Below are 15,838 nucleotides of genomic sequence, written 5' to 3' on the forward strand. Positions count from 1 at the left end.
CGTCCACTCTTCACCTGATCGCGACGACGACATCTGGTTCCTTCCTGGTTCCACTCCAGTCACTGGCTAGTGACTGTGAACATTGTCCCCTCTGCTTTCAGGTCTCCTTCTTCAACAATCCACCCTTGGATTGCACCGGACATCTTCCTCCTGGTCGCCTGCAGCATCTTTTCTTTCAGGCTCCATTGACTTCAACGCGAGAACCCGACGCACTTTGAACCCTATGCACCCGCGGCCCGTGGGTGAGGTAACAAGAGCATTTCGGTGCTCAAGGGTAGTTTAACTGTCCTAGTGTCTAGTTCCACAGTCGTTTTAGTCCTATCTAGTCAGGATTGTCCGTACTCACCTTTAACTTGAACTGTACTGTCCATAGACGTTGTTACGCATCTCGCGTGTGAGTTCACACTCTGCACACGCGTTCCGTGGGCCTCCTATTACTTACCTAGTGTTAGTGTAGCGTGGTCCCATCGATCCTACAGCCTCTGGACAGCTCCATTCCTTCTATTGACTTTCACATTCCACTTACTTAGTATATGGTTTGTCGTGCCCCTAGGGCACCATTGTGATTTCGTGCAACTTATCGTATTTTTCCTAAGAGATTGTCATGTGCTTAGCCCTCTGACCTCATAAAGAGTTCAGAGGTGTTGTTATTAATAAATATACTGTTTATTTTCATAACAACCTGTGCGGTGTCCTTTCATCTGGTATTCAAGGGGTTATATTGTGGTAAAACAGCTGGCTTCACATGCCAAAAGAGTTTAGCCTAAGACTGCTTTGTCCATGCTACCATTAGGATAGCTGGTCTATAAGGTTGACTTACAACCAATCACCATAAGGGTTGTTTGGACTGATACAAGGTGGTCACTAGAACTAGTGAACATCATATATCAGGCCAACTTCTTACACTACCAACATATACTTTCCTACAGAGACACTTCAGAATGTACACCACAAAACTTTTTTTGCAAGTCAAAAAACATTGTATTTTCATCGTTCTGTCAGAAGCCCTCTTTTTGTACCCCCAAACAGTCACTTCTAAACAGATAATCCGTCAGTGATTTGGATTTTCTGTATGTGATTTCTGGATTTTTCTTCAATTCTTGTCCTATTACAGGGTCCTCCTTAATAAAGTGCAGTGCTTTTAAAAAAAATCTGTCTCACTCTCTTATGTTCAGTGTTGTATGCTGTTATAAATCTGGGTGTATCATTTTGTCTTCTGTACTTTCAAGTTCAAATTCCTCACTTTATCTGAGGGCGTTTTTAAAACTGGAACTGGATATCCCCTTTGAATAAAACGACATTTAATTTCCTCTTCGATTCTATCATACTCTTCAAGGGTTCTGCATGCCCTCCTCACTCTATAGAATTCTCCAAAGGGGATGCTCCTTATAAGGGGTCTCGGATGCGAACTACTGGCGTATAAAAATGTATTCCCGTCCATTGGCTTTCTAAAATTTGTAGTTTCCAATTTATCCCCCTAACCCAAAACGTTATATCCAAGAATCTTACTCTTCTGCCCCACAAAATTTAGATTCAATTAGTTCCTGTTCAAATCACAAATACATTGGTCTGCTTCAGTCTCCGTGCCCTGCCACAGCACAAAGACGTCATCAATATATTTCAACCATGTTAATATTTTTTCTGGCCACTGTTCCAAATTTGGGCCCGAGCACCTGCTCCTCCCACCAGCCAAGATGTCAATTCGCATAACTGGAGGCGAGAAAGCAAGTGCCAATAGCCATCTCTCGTTCTTGTTGGAACAATTAATTTCCCAACAGGAAAATGTTCTTAGTCAAGCACTACTCCATCCGATTATAATCCGAGAATCTCATAGGCTTCATTCTAGGGAAATGTTCAATTGCTCTCACACCATATATATGTATGTATATGCTAGAAAAACAGACATTTGAGGTGAGCACAGTGTCTGTGGTGTTGCATGGTCCTCCATATAAAGGAGCTACTTTCCGCCTAGACTTATGAAATACCCTGCTTCCTTTTATTACATGTATCATCGTTCCCTCTCTACCCAAACCAAAATCACTTAAATAAAATAAATAAAAAGCGTAAAAATGTTGTGATTTAAAAAAAAAATGTTACCCGCGTGGTTAAAGTACTGCATGGTAAAGGTACAAATATATACCTGTGTTGTACTTACCTGCGTGGTAAAAGCATATTTGGTAAAAAATGTGTGGTAAAAGCTGTTTCCCTTATTCTGCAGCTGGGGCATACTTTTCAGCTGCTACACTGGTCTGAAACTCCTGCTCTTTGCAGTACTTTAGAATGTCCAGGGCAAGAGTTGTTTCTCACCCTGTCCATTAGAGGCACATAGGTTGTAAAGGTCTTGCAAACATCTAGCACAACTCTTTGCCTATCATCCCAGAAGGCCTGTATTGGGTGCTCCTATGACAGGACTGCCTTCTGTTTCACACTGGCATTGAGGTTAACATGTGTGAAAATAAAGTGCACTCTTTGTTATCTTTGCAGAACACTCCTACCTGGGCTTGCCGGATGCTTCCTTCGCAGTGATCTTAAACCTGGACTTCTTCAGCATCTTAGGAAGATTGGAGAAAGCAGTAAGACTTTTATTTGGATATTCAATTGTACTCCTTTATTAGTAAAAAGAAAGATTGACTTTGTACCTTCTTTAACGGGTACCCAAATCTTATGCATCTTTAAACAATTCCCATTCCTTATGTTTAGTCGTTACTTTTAGGTACAGCCAGTCAGCTGAGTAGCATTAATTAAGGTAGATCTGTTCGCAGGATCTAGATAGAGCTAACAGAGAGTGCAAACCTAACTTTGAATGGCAAATTGGTAAAGGAATGTGTGTAAGCATTGCCACTCCGTACGGATCCAATCACGGTGAGCACAGATGTTCTCTCACGGTTGAACCCATGTACCTTTCACCTCTCCCTGTAATTTATTAGATTTTTCAGTGAAGATGATAGGATAAAGGACCGGACTCTAGCAACATTATAATAATATAGCTATTCCTTTGAAATAGCTGACATGCCAGAGTGCCAATTATATACTTTATGGACTGGGGTAGCATATATCCTAATAATGTAATATAGTGTAATGCACTTTAAGTAGTTCATCCATCAAAGGTGTGCCACTTTCACTGCTTTGTTTCTAAAGATACAGTTGATGAGTGAGAGGGTTATTTGGGGTGTCTTGAGGGCAGTCACTGATCACTGGGAAATATCATGTGTGGGTACTGTCATTTAAAACTGATGATCCGGGACCACAATAATATTGCACTGCAACTGGAGAATGGAATGGCCTCCTTTGGGCACTGTACATTCTCAGGGTAGAAATGGTTGGCAGTCAAGGCTTACTTTAGAGGTAGTCGGGATGAAATAGATTTATGGTATGACACATTAATATTATTGAATAACTTCAATGTCCAGTCAGTACTTTAACTTCAAAGAAGAAGATCACCTGTATAGGTAAATAAAATCCAATAGTTACAAAGAGGGTCATAAAATGCTAACATAATCTGTGGCCTACTTTCCCGCCTGCGGAATATCACCTCAGACCGGTGGATGCTTATCCAACCTGGTTATTGCCTGGTGCTCACTTCCACACCTCCAAACATTCCACTTCGCAATCAGAAACTTTCACCACATCAGCAGTTGCTTGGGGAAGACGTTCAGGCGCACTACTGGAACTCTCAGTAGCTCCCCATCTGGCTCCTGTAGTCTTCGAATTTGATCTGATCCCTCATAGCAGTGCATGGACATTCTTAAAGAGACATGTAGGCCTACTACTGTTATGCTGCTAAATGGAAAAGGTTTATTCACTACTGTCATTCCAAACATGTTCATCCATTAGCAGCCAAATTTCAAGACATTGTCTGCTGCTTATTTCATTTCATACCTCTGATTTTAGTTTTTACATCTATAAGGTTACACCTAGTGGCAGTAGTTGCATATCTACAGAACAGACATCACACTTCCCCATTCAGGATTCCAGTCATGAAAACATTTCTGGAAGGTCTTAACAGAGTGATTCCACCCAGACTGCCACCAGCTCCTACGTGGAACTTAAATATTGTATTAACAAGACTAAGAATAATGGGTCCTCAATTTGAATCCCTCCACTCCTGCCTCCTACAGTTTGTATCCTGGAAGGTGACATTCCTAGTTGCTATCACTTCACTCAGACGTGTCAGTGAGCTTCAGGCATAAACTTTAGAAGAATCTGTCTTCCAATTGCAGAGAGATAGGATGGTATTTCATACCAATATTACATGTCTTCCGAATGTGTTTTTTTCAATTCCACCTTAATCAATCTATTGAATTGTCTGTCTTTATCCCCCAACCTTACCCAGTTGCAGTAAGGGCTCTACATAACTACTCTATTCTGATGTTTTAGTATAGCGCATAGCTACCCGACTGGGCCTTCCAGTGCTGACCACCACCAGCCGGAATGCCTTGATGAACTTCAGGCTAGTGCCGAGCATAGAAAAGATTCGTTTTTAGGAGTTTTCTGAAACCAGCTTCCGACTGTTGAAATCTGAGGGCAATGGGGAGACAGTTCCATAGTTTAGGGACAAGGTAAGCAAAGGAATAGACGCTGCCCCTTTCTCTGCTGACCATAGGTACCATCAGGAGCTCTAGCTTCCCGGACCAAAGAGACCTCCTTGGAGCACAGGGGGTGGTTAGTTTCTGGATGATAAGAAGGCCTTTCCCATGTACGACTGTAGGGACGATGCAAAGCACCTTAACTTGAATTCTTTTCTGAACTGGTATCCATGCAGGGCTGCTAGTGCTGGGCTGGATGAATGGTTGCTTGAGAATTTTAGGAAGGATCCTGGAAGCAGCGTTCTGTACTACTTGAAGTTTCTATAGCCTGGACGGGAGCTTATTAGTCACTGCAGTTTTCTGGCCTGGGTTTCAATGGTAATTTATTTACTTATTTATTTATTATTGGCATTTGTAACAAAAAATGACAATCACATTCAACAAGACAATCATCAAGCATTACTCGGCCTTCAGGCCATGGGTGTCATAACCACCAATTTCATATACAGCTTATACCGGATAAAATCAACAGCAGTACATAACAGTATGGCGACAGTGGTTGTCGTATATTTTCCTATGCCGAGACTACACTTTAGTGAGAGGCAGAGGGATGCCGGTCTTCAATGTCAAGAAAGGTATTAATAATGGGAAACATCCTTTACAACGCATCTTTTACCACGCAGTGCCTTTACGACGCAACTTTTACAACGCAAACCATTACAACGCATTGCGCTGGGGGCGCTCTAGGATAGGGAATGTGTTTAATGTACTATCCAACACCTTCCCTACTATCCACGGGGACTGGAGTTGGAATAGTAAATTAAACAATTCACTATCCAGCGCCTAAAAGCACTATGCGTTGTAATGGTATGCGTTGTAAAAACAGCGTTGTAAAAGCATGCGTTGTAATGTCATACATCCATTAATAATACCTTGTAGGCACATTAAAGGTTGTCTATGTTCATCGTGTTCAGCCAGTTTACAAACGGCTCCCAGAAATCTCGGGGGCGGGACCGCGCTGGCAGCTTTTCCCAATATGTCTCGAGTTGCGTTTTACAGTGTGTGACACTAATGATACAATGTTTAGTGGTCGGCGGCTGAGTCGCTCTCCAATGAATGGCTACTTGGCGTATAGCCATAATTAACAGCATCGAAGTCAATCTTTTACGTTTGGGTGGAATATCTGTGTTGTCACCCAGCAGTGCAGCGAGCGGCGTGCAGAGCAGCTTATGTCCAGTAATGGCCTGTATGTGCTGCAATGGGTGTATCCAGAAGTTGGCCACCGGCTGGCAGTACCATGCCACGTGCCGGAAGTTGGCCTGTGCGTCCCCACACCGCCAACTGCGATCATCGGGGCGCAGACCCATTCGGTGCAATTGTACCGGTGTCCGATATAGGTGGTGCACATGCTTGAAGTGGATCAATCTCAGCCGGTAATTTGAGGACAGTAGTCGCAATTGACCGCAGACCAATTGCCATTAATTGTCCGAGATGTCCATCTCTATATCCGCCGCCCACACTGCTCTAGCCTTATTGGTAATTAGTGGGGATTCCCGCTGCATAGTGTTATACATGCGAGTGATCAACTTGCGGCCATGTTCAATCGCAAGTACGTTTTCTAGTGCAGGCAGTGGTGGTGGGGTCGTGGAAACGTGTCGAACCGACTTCTGCAGGAGGAGCGTAACTGGTAATACAGGAGCATGTCCGCTGCTGTGGGGGGCATCTGTCCACACATCTGTTGCAAAGTTAGGAAGGTGTCTGCGGGAAATAGGTCCTTGCCCTTGCATATCTTAAGCTGTGTCGCTCTCTCCCGCGCCCTATGATTTCCCAGTGGGGGTATCTGTGGATGATTCTCCAATTGCATCAGGGGGGTGTATAACGTGTCTAGCTTTGCTCTCTTGCGCAGTCCGGTCCAAGCCCATCGCAGCGCCTCCACTGTATTAACTTCACCTTGTGATCTACTATACGTTTGAAAAATGGTGGTAGCAAGTGGCAGTGCTGCTGTTCTGTCTATTTCTAAGGCCACATGCGTCTGGAAGGGTGTAGGGTGTACCCAGTGGTGTAAGAAGTGCGCCAGCGCACTGTAAGCGTATAATGCAAAATCAGGTGTGGCCAGGTCCCCTTTGGATTAGGGTAGGGTAAGAACCTCACACGTTATCCTGGGCTGTTTCCCCGCCCACACCAGTTCAACATGAGGGAGCGCAGTGTTTTGAAAAAGTGTGTTGTTGGAGGAATGGGGATGTTAACAAAGAGATACAACAGCTTGGGCAGTATGATCATTTCAGCCAACGCAATGCATCCCACCAGAGAGAGGGGCAGTGTTTTTCAACTGTGTACCCTCTCTGTGATCCAGTCTATTACTCTGCCGTAGTTTTCGGACCATCATCCGTTAAGGTCATTGCTCAGCCAAATCCCCGAATACCATGTTGGTCCTGTCGTCCAGGTGATTGGGTACTCAGTGTCGAAGGGCCGAGTGCTGGATGTCAAGGGGAAGATGACAGATTTGCTCCAGTTTATCGCACCCTGGAGAGTTCCTCATATCAGATCAATTCCCATGTCATGGGTGCCCAATTTTCTTTAGGGTCGGTCATGTATAGTGTGATGTCGTCTGCGTATAATGAAACTGACAGACCCTGTGATGTGAACCCAATGCTGCGGGTGTGTGTGATGTTGTCTGATACGTGCTGTAAGTGGCTCTGTTGCAATGGCATAAAGTAAGGTCGATAGGGGGAACCCCTGTCTTGTCCCCCTAGAGATATCGAAGGGTTCAGAGACCAGGCCGTTCACCTGCAAGCACGCCGTGGGCATCATGTATAGTAGTTTTATCTGATGGGTAAAGATGGGGCTGAGACCTATTTAGTGTAGCAGCGGAAAAAGGAAGCTCCACTCCAAGGAGTTGAATGCCTTAGTGGCATCGAGCAAGGCCGCGATTGCCGGAACGTATGGTGCCAGGTAATGCATTAGGGCCAATATCAGAGATTGTGGGACGTAGACTGTCCAGGTATAAAACTGGACTGGTCTGGTAGTATTATTCTGGTGAGCAGAGTTTGCATTCGAGTAGCTAAAAGTTTTGCGAAAATGTTCACGTCTATGTTTATTAGTGAAATTGGGCAATAGGAATCCCTATGAGTAGGGTCTTTGTCCGGTTTTAAAACTGTTATGATAATGGCTGTGTGAAAAATGTAGGATCATCTACGTTGGGCCCATAGACATTTGCTATAATTAATGGACTGTGATATAGTGTTCCCTTCGGGAGAAGAAACCGCCCCTCTGGATCTTTTATCGATTAATGTGTGTTCCAGGGGACCCATTTCCGAATGTTATGTTATGTTATGTTATGTTCTGTTATGAGAGTCGCTACCTCCCAGGAGTAGCTTGAGTAGCCTGCACTGTTAATCTCGCTCCAGCGAGCGGTGGACAGTCTCATGCTGGTCATCCCCAGGAGGTGAGTCTCCTGTAGGAGGCAAATATCTAGTCGGTGCCTAGACAGATAAGATTGCACAAGCCTGGATTTACGGTGGTCGTTTAGACCTCGCACATTCCAAATCAGGCAATTGAGTTTAGACGGGTGGCTGCAGTAGCGTCTTAGCATCTAGTTTAGTTATATCACTGTCTATTTTCTTCCCCCGTTTGACCCTAGTCCAGACATAGAGCCTTCGTTGTACTTTACGTGCATGTCTGCTCTGTGTTTTAGCTAGATGTGGCTGTCTACAGGTAAAATAACTTACGGCCATGGCTGAGTTGTCTTGCATCTAACAACAACAAAGAAAACACCCCTCCCTCCATCCCCCACCCACACCAACCCCCCAATCAGGTTGTGCATCCCTTGCTGAAAAACACCCCTCGTGAGGGAACCCATGGAACTTAGTGTAAAAGGGAATCAACAGGGAATCATCCCGCAGGGGCGTGGGGTTAACTGCTATCTGCCCTGTCACTTTTGGACAGGATGGCAGAGCGAATATGGGCGGCTCTGGCATAATTGAGTAATCATCAATGGTCTCCCTAGTAATGTAGAATGCATGTCCCCCAGCCCTGTACATTGTCAGTCATTATCACTCATCTGATTGTTAGGATCATGCAAGGTCTCTGCCTCCTCCTGTCGGTGTTTCCTGGCAGTCTGTTTTGCAAACTTCAAAGCAGCGCTGGCGTCGGTGAAAAACATGGGTTTCCCTCCAGTGTGGACTCGTAGCTTGGCCAGATACATCATAGCATATTGCGAGCCCGCCTGTTGCAGCAGTTTTTTGGCCGGTATGAATTCACATTTCGCCGACTGGACTGCTTGGGGGAAGTCCGGATACAGCGCTATTCTGTTCCCTTGGTATTGAGTGTCCCCTTTATCTCTGGCCGCTCTCAGCACAGTGTCTGTCTCTATAGTTGAGTAGGTGAGCTATAATCGGTCTTGAAGGGCTCCCGGAGCCGGTCTAGGGCCCAGGGTACGATGCGCTCGTTCCACCAGGAATGTCGGGGTAAGTTCGTCCGCACAGAGGTCTTGGAGCAATTCTTCTATGTATCTTTCCATATTTTGGATGTTGGTCGAGTCCATTATCCCCGTGTTGCAGATGATGTTCCTTTTGGACCTTGCTTCCAAGTCCTTGTTGTGGGCATTGATCACATCAAGGACCCTCTCCATATGTAGCATGCTGCCCTGTGATGCTGCCTGACGATCCTCTGAGTCTCGCTGCTCCAGTATGTCCATCCGACTTTTGGGCTTATCCATCCTTTGGGACATGTGGTCCATTTGTTCCACCATGTTGTCTAATTTTGTGTCAATGGCTCTCAGGCTGCCTCCTAACTCCTGTATCATTGTTTTGATGTAATCGTCTTGGTCAGAGTCCATTTGTGTCTCGGGGACCAAAGTGAGTGAAGCCGCAGTGGGGTCTTGGAGGCGTGTTGATCGTTTTTCAAAGTTGATTTTTGGTTGCTTGTTGTCGGCATTCCCCATGTCGATAGTCGGTTCCTCCACCCCCACGCAGCTCTTGGCTCTGTGAGGACAACTGTCTGTTCTAGCTACTGTGTCATGGGGAGACGGCAAGTTCGGATGGATTGTGCTGTGCTTGTATGTCGTGCTGTCCCCGCGTTTTTGGCATATGCCCTCCTTGTTCCGTGTCTAGTGACTCACTTCTGGTGCCGGCCGCCCAGCTATATGCAACCAGCATCCCTCGGCCTGTCCGCCAATGGAAGCGCAAACGTGGAGCCTTTCTGAGGCTGGACAAGGCTTGCTTGCTGGTGATCTACTGTCTCTGGAAAGTCCAGCAAGTGTCCCACTTCGATGCGGCATCACCGCCAGTCATCTACATTCTTCACCAGGGAGCAGCTACTTGTACTGCACTCGCTTCCTACGAGTAGCTCTTTGTGTAGTCTATGCAGTCAGTATTTGCCTCACGGTGCGACACTCACTAGTGTCGGTATTTCCTCCCATCTCCCTTGTGGTTCTTTTGGGTGTAAAAAGCCCAAACGGAGGGTAGCAAAGTGACCCGACCAGACCACTTCCTATCGACACCTGAGCGACTCCTACGTCGGGGGAGTTTGCACTTGTAAGCTCCTCTCTTCTGGGTTTGAGCGCTGTTTCGTACTCGGATGGTGCCTAAAGCAGAGTGCCGCTGCAGGGTCCTTTCCCCCTGCTCTTCCACTGCTCACTACATGGGATCCGGGCAGGTCGCCCCCCCTGTATCACAGTTCACTGTCCTTCAATGCAGAAAGGCAGCGCCAACTCACTGGCACAGCTTGTAGCAGCAGAGACTATCTATGCTGAACTCGGAAGAAGCTGGGCGGGAGGTATGTGGATTCTCAGCATGGGCCGAACCTCCGGCTGGCGCCAGGGGTCACGGTGCTCAGGGCGATGTTCTTGCTCGCTGCAGAATCGGGGCTGCTCGCCACGGCGTTGATATGCGAACTTCCAGCCCACTCCCGCTGGCGGCCGCCGTATTCTCTAGCTCGCACCCGTAACTTGGGCGGCTGAATCGGTGGTATTTTCAAGGTAATCAATTGCAGTTCGTAGCCTACACTCCCCGCCGTGGGCCTCCACTGTGGTTTTCCGGCCCGGGGTAGGCCGCTCCACACTTTCACCGGATCTGCGGTTCTCAGCCTCATTTTGTCGCCCGGAGCTCTGCAAACGACACCATGTGGGTAAGTCGTGTAGTTTTTCTATTCTTATTGCTCAGATCTTTAGCCAGGTCTCGGATAGTAGACAGATTATGTTCTCTGCAAGCAAGAAGGGTGCCGTACCGAAGCCCGTAGCACGGCCGGAGAAGGCTATCGACCCGAAAATAAGTGCTCCGAAGACACCAGTCAATCCAAAGAAGACCATCGACTCGGAAAAGGACAGTCAACCAAAAAAGCCTGTCGAGCACAAGAAACGTGTCGAGCCGAAAGATCCGGTCGACCCCAAATCACTCGTCGACCCGAAAAAAGGGTACGAGCCGAAGAAAGGCAATAAGACACCAAAAGTCGTTGAAAAAGAAGGTGTTAAAGACCCAAAAAAGTCTAACACTCAACCAAGGACTGTAGAGGAAGAACTCTTCCATCCACATCCATCAGACGACCAAGCAAAAATATATATAAATCCAGACACTGGTAAAGTCACAATCCTGCACAGGAAGAAGCGGCCACTGGACACTGGCTCTCATTCCCCTATTCCATTGAAGAAGAAGGACTTTGGGACTTCTCCCTCTAGGCCCTTCATCCCTTTCTATCCTATAATGCCTACTGCACCTTTTGCTCCTTACTCTCCTTCTCACCACGGGGACGATGAGGGGAACACAGGGGAAAACCCACAGCCTGACTATGATTTTCCACAAGATGCTCAACCACAAGGGGAACCATGGGAGGAGCCAACAGAACCTTACAACACCCATCCCATCCCTGATGTATCCTCTTACCCAACTAAGCCGTCACCTACTGATGACACCATTGTCTTCAACCAACTCATAGACAGGGCAGCGCAGTACCACAACGTAGACATGCATAATGACCCTGTGGAAGAAGACTTTTTATTTGACACCTTCCCTACTTCAGAAAAGAGTGTCAGAACACTTCCTATGTTAAAGGGAGTGCTAAAACACGCACCTGACATATTTAAGGATACAGCCAGGGCACAAGTAATCAATCCCAGGATAGAGAAGAAGTATAGAGCAGCCCCTACAGACCCTACCTACATCAGAGGGCAATTGCCATTAGACTCACTGGTAGTGGCTAATGCACGTAAAAGGGCCAACTCCCAAACAGCAGGGGAAGCACCTCCCCCGATAAGGAATCAAAGATACTAGAGGCGTCAGGTAAAAGAGTAGCAGCACAAGCCTCCAACTCATCGAGGATTGCTAATACACAAGCCCTACTGGCTCGTTACGACAGGGCACATTATGACCAACTCGAAAGCCTAATGCAACACCTACCTGAGCCTTTCAAAGCACAAGCTGATGACCTCATACAGGAGGGAAAATTCATTACAAACGCCTCCATCAAATGTGCGCTTGACGAAGCAGACACCGCAGCCAGGTCAATTAACACTAGCGTCTTACTACGCAGACATGCATGGCTGCGCATTTGCGGCTTTAAGACCGAGGTGCAGTCCACCATTCTTAACCAGCCAGTCAATCAGGACTTTCTATTTGGGCCTGCTGTCGACACCATTTTAGATAAAATGAAAAAAGACACAGAAACCGCAAAATCAATGGGGGCATTACAGTTTCAGCAACATAGAGGCTCCTTTCGACGCTCCTCATACAGGGCAACTTCACGAGGAAATACCTCGCAGATGTCATCCTCATACAAAAGCAACACACAAGGTTCCTTCACCAAAAACTCAAACAGAGGAGGTTATAGGGGCAACAATAATAAGAGAAGTGGACGTAGAGGCAATAACACCAGAGCCTCCACTCCCACAAAACAGTGACTTCATCACGCTACCTCCAGACCACCTAACACCGGTCGGAGGTAGACTCCAACAGTTCCTACCTGTCTGGCACGCAATTACCACGGACAGGTGGGTGAGAGAAATTATCTAGTATGGTTATTGCCTAGAACTCACTTCTACACCACCAAACATACCACCCAGACACCTTCCTATGTCCACAGAACACATCACCCTGCTCCAACAAGAGGTGAAATGCATGCTGAAAAAGGAGCCAGTCCCTTTCCACCAGCAAGGGACAGAAGTATACTCCCTGTTCGAGGCATGTGGGCTGCTGAATTCATATCTATAGCATAGATCGCCGCCTAGTGTTGGGTCCGGATGATTGCACATTGTTGTCCTGGAAGAGTCTTCGAAGTATCACGAGATAGGTGGCTCCTCTCCTGGACTACAGTGCGCATGGGCATCGACTCCATCCTCAGATTGTTTTTTTCCGCCATTGGGTTCGGATGTAATTTCGTTATCTCCAGTTCGGAATCAACGTAAACTTTTTCGAGGCCCGAAGGCCTTTTTCGAACCGTCGGTATTGTTTGCGTTCGGTGCCCGGTTCAGTTCCAACTCAGTTCGAGTCGGATATCCAGGGAGTCGTGTGACTCTTCGGTGATCGAGGCCCAGTCGACGCAGCAAGACTTTCGACGGCATGGAACGGAGTCCATTCAAAAACTGTCCCGAATGTGGATCTAAGTATCCCCACATTGACGTCCACCCAGTGTGCAACAAGTGCCTGTCGCCGGACCACGACGAAGCCAACTGTATGGCTTGTTCCAGGTTTCGTTCAAAGAAGACCATTCGGCTTCGGCGCGTGGCGCGCCTCGAGGCCCGGCGATCGGCCCCGGCACCGGTGGACATCTTCGACGACGAAGAAGCAGACGAACAAGAGGTTCACATGCAGATTTCACCTCCAACGGTGGACATCGAATACGACTACCAAGCGGATGTCGAAGGACAAAACGTAGAAGAAGTCGTCGACGAGGTAGGAGACGACAATGAGGCCTATGGGGCCATGGAAGATAGCTCAGAGGAAGAGCTATGCCCCGTTCGAACAATTACAAAGGCTCAGGTCGAGGGATCGCCACACGGCCTTACCCAAGACCTTATACCAGCATCCACGGCCCCGCCTTCCGGCTCGGCTACGGACACTTCGGCGGAGCCGCCATTGTCGAAAACGAAACCGAAAGTGAAACCATCGGTGTCGACAAAAACAAAAGTAGTTGAGGCGCCATCGAAACCGAAGACGTCTGCTCCCCCATCGACACCGTCGTCTTCCGAGGTGTCGGGGCACTCGAAGCCGAAGAAAACCATCGACCCGGTCAGGTCGGGCAAAGGCGTCGTGCCGAGAATGGTCATGGACGTCGAGCAAAAGTTCAAAAAGGGCATCGAGGCGGAGTCAAGCAAGGACCTCGGGCCGAAGTCCAAAAAGGGCATCGAGCCGAAGTCAAGCAAGGGCGTCGAGCCGAAGACTGGGGCCCCGAAGCCAGTAGTCCACACCGCCGATCCGAAACCGTCGGCGTCGACGTCTGCTGCCACGGACGGGGATCGTAGCGCCCCAAAGAAGGATGCTCCTACGCCTCGGACGGAAAAGCCAAGGTCATCGACGCTCGAGTCTTCCCATGTTGGTGGACCGAGGTCGGCTGTCGGGTCGACGAAACCATCCGCTTCCTTTACGAAGCAGGTCTCGGACTCCCTCAAAAGAATTAGGGACAGGGCTTCACCGGCGGAACCGAAGACGCTTTCCACCCCGAAGCAATCTGTTCCGATGCCAAAGACTTCGACGCCGATCCTCTTCACGTTGCCGCCGAAGGTGGCGCCGAAGGCCTTCGCACCACGATCGGTGCCCAAGGACTCTGTGGTGTCGAAGCCGACTCACCCGGCTGGGAGCTTGAAGCATCGTCCGCCCTTACTGGAAGAGCAGTCGGAGCAATTCATCGATGCCGACACCGGAAAGCTTACGCTTTACAAAAGAAAAATCACAGCATCGAAGCCTTTGGAATCATATACAATTCCTCTAAAGCGCAAAAGGCCTGCTTCAGAATCACCAGTCTTGGTCGAACCGATGGTTCCTCAGACTCCGAGAATTGCAACACCCTCACCCACTTATTCAGATGGAGAGGATGCCGGGGAAGAGGACGAGGAATACAATTCTCCTGCCAACACAGAGCCTGATGAACAACAGGACTCATGGGTTGTGGCAGGTGACCAAGGGGATCAGCACACCGCCCATGACCCTCAGGTGTACAACGTTAAGACCTCTCCCACTGAGGATTCTGCGGCATTTAATGCCTTGATTGAGAGGGCGGCTAAAAACCACGATGTTGAACTGCATGCTGACCCGGTTGAGGTGGACTTCCTCTTTGACACTTTCTCAACTGCTGAAAAGACTGTAAAGACTCTTCCAATGCTGAAGGGGGTCCTTAAGCATGCTGCGGACATTTTTAAGGAACCCACACGGTCAAGGGTAGTCAACCCTAGAATTGAGAAAAAATACAGACCGGCACCTGGCGATCCTACCTACATCAAGGGCCAGTTGCCATTGGACTCTCTAGTCGTTTCAAATGCCCGCAAAAGGGCGAATTCGCAAACAACTGGTGAAGCTCCTCCCCCGGACAAAGAATCCAAGGTGCTGGAGGCATCAGGAAAGAGAGTAGCAGCTCAGGCGGCCAATATCTGGCGTATCTCTAACACGCAGGCACTCTTGGCTAGATACGACAGGGCACACTACGACACACTAGAGACCCTGTTGCAACATCTACCAGACCAATATAAAGAGGCAGGGGAGATGCTTATCCAGGAAGGGAAGCTCATCTCTAACGCTTCCATTAAGTGTGCACTTGATGTTGCGGACACTGCAGCCAGGGCAATTAATACCAGCGTGATGCTGAGACGTCAAGCATGGCTTAGGATCTCCGGTTTTAAGCCAGAAATACAAACTACCATCCTTAACCAGCCGGTAAACCCTGACAGATTATTTGGTCCAGAGGTGGATACCACCCTGGAAAAAATAAAGAAGGATACCGAGACTGCCAAGTCCATGGGGGCTCTCCAGTCCCAACAGTTTCGGGGGAACACTTTTCGTCGCTCAGGCAATAGAGGTGTTTCCAGAGGCCAGATATCCCAACAAACACAATTCAATAAAGGTGGGGCGCAATCCTCTTACACCAAGCAAAATAGAGGAGGATACCGGGGCAACAGCGCCAAGGGCAGAGGCAGGGGCAACAACAACTCCCGTTCCTCCGCCACTAACAAACAGTGACTCCCTGTCACTGCCCCCCGACCATCCAACACCTGTCGGGGGGAGACTCCAGCTGTTCCTGCCAGTCTAGAAATCCATCACCACAGACAGGTGGGTCAGGAAACTTATCCAGTTCGGCTATTGTTTGGAGCTAACGTCCACTCCACCCAACAT

The 15,838-nt window shown here is 48.0% G+C and overlaps 1 protein-coding gene across 2 annotated transcripts in view; it reads left to right on the plus strand.

Annotated features, from left to right (window-relative positions):
- The window catches only part of LOC144770404 (sacsin-like), a 311,092-nt gene that overhangs the window by 225,916 nt on the left and 69,338 nt on the right, over positions 1–15,838 (plus strand). For both annotated transcript variants that reach the window (XM_078654911.1, XM_078654912.1), the window contains one exon: positions 2,485–2,573. In XM_078654911.1, the coding sequence (XP_078511037.1) occupies positions 2,485–2,573 (89 nt within the window). The remainder of the gene's footprint in view (positions 1–2,484; positions 2,574–15,838) is intronic.

This window comes from Lissotriton helveticus, chromosome 7, assembly GCF_964261635.1.
Source record: "Lissotriton helveticus chromosome 7, aLisHel1.1, whole genome shotgun sequence".
Lineage (NCBI taxonomy): Eukaryota > Metazoa > Chordata > Amphibia > Caudata > Salamandridae > Lissotriton > Lissotriton helveticus.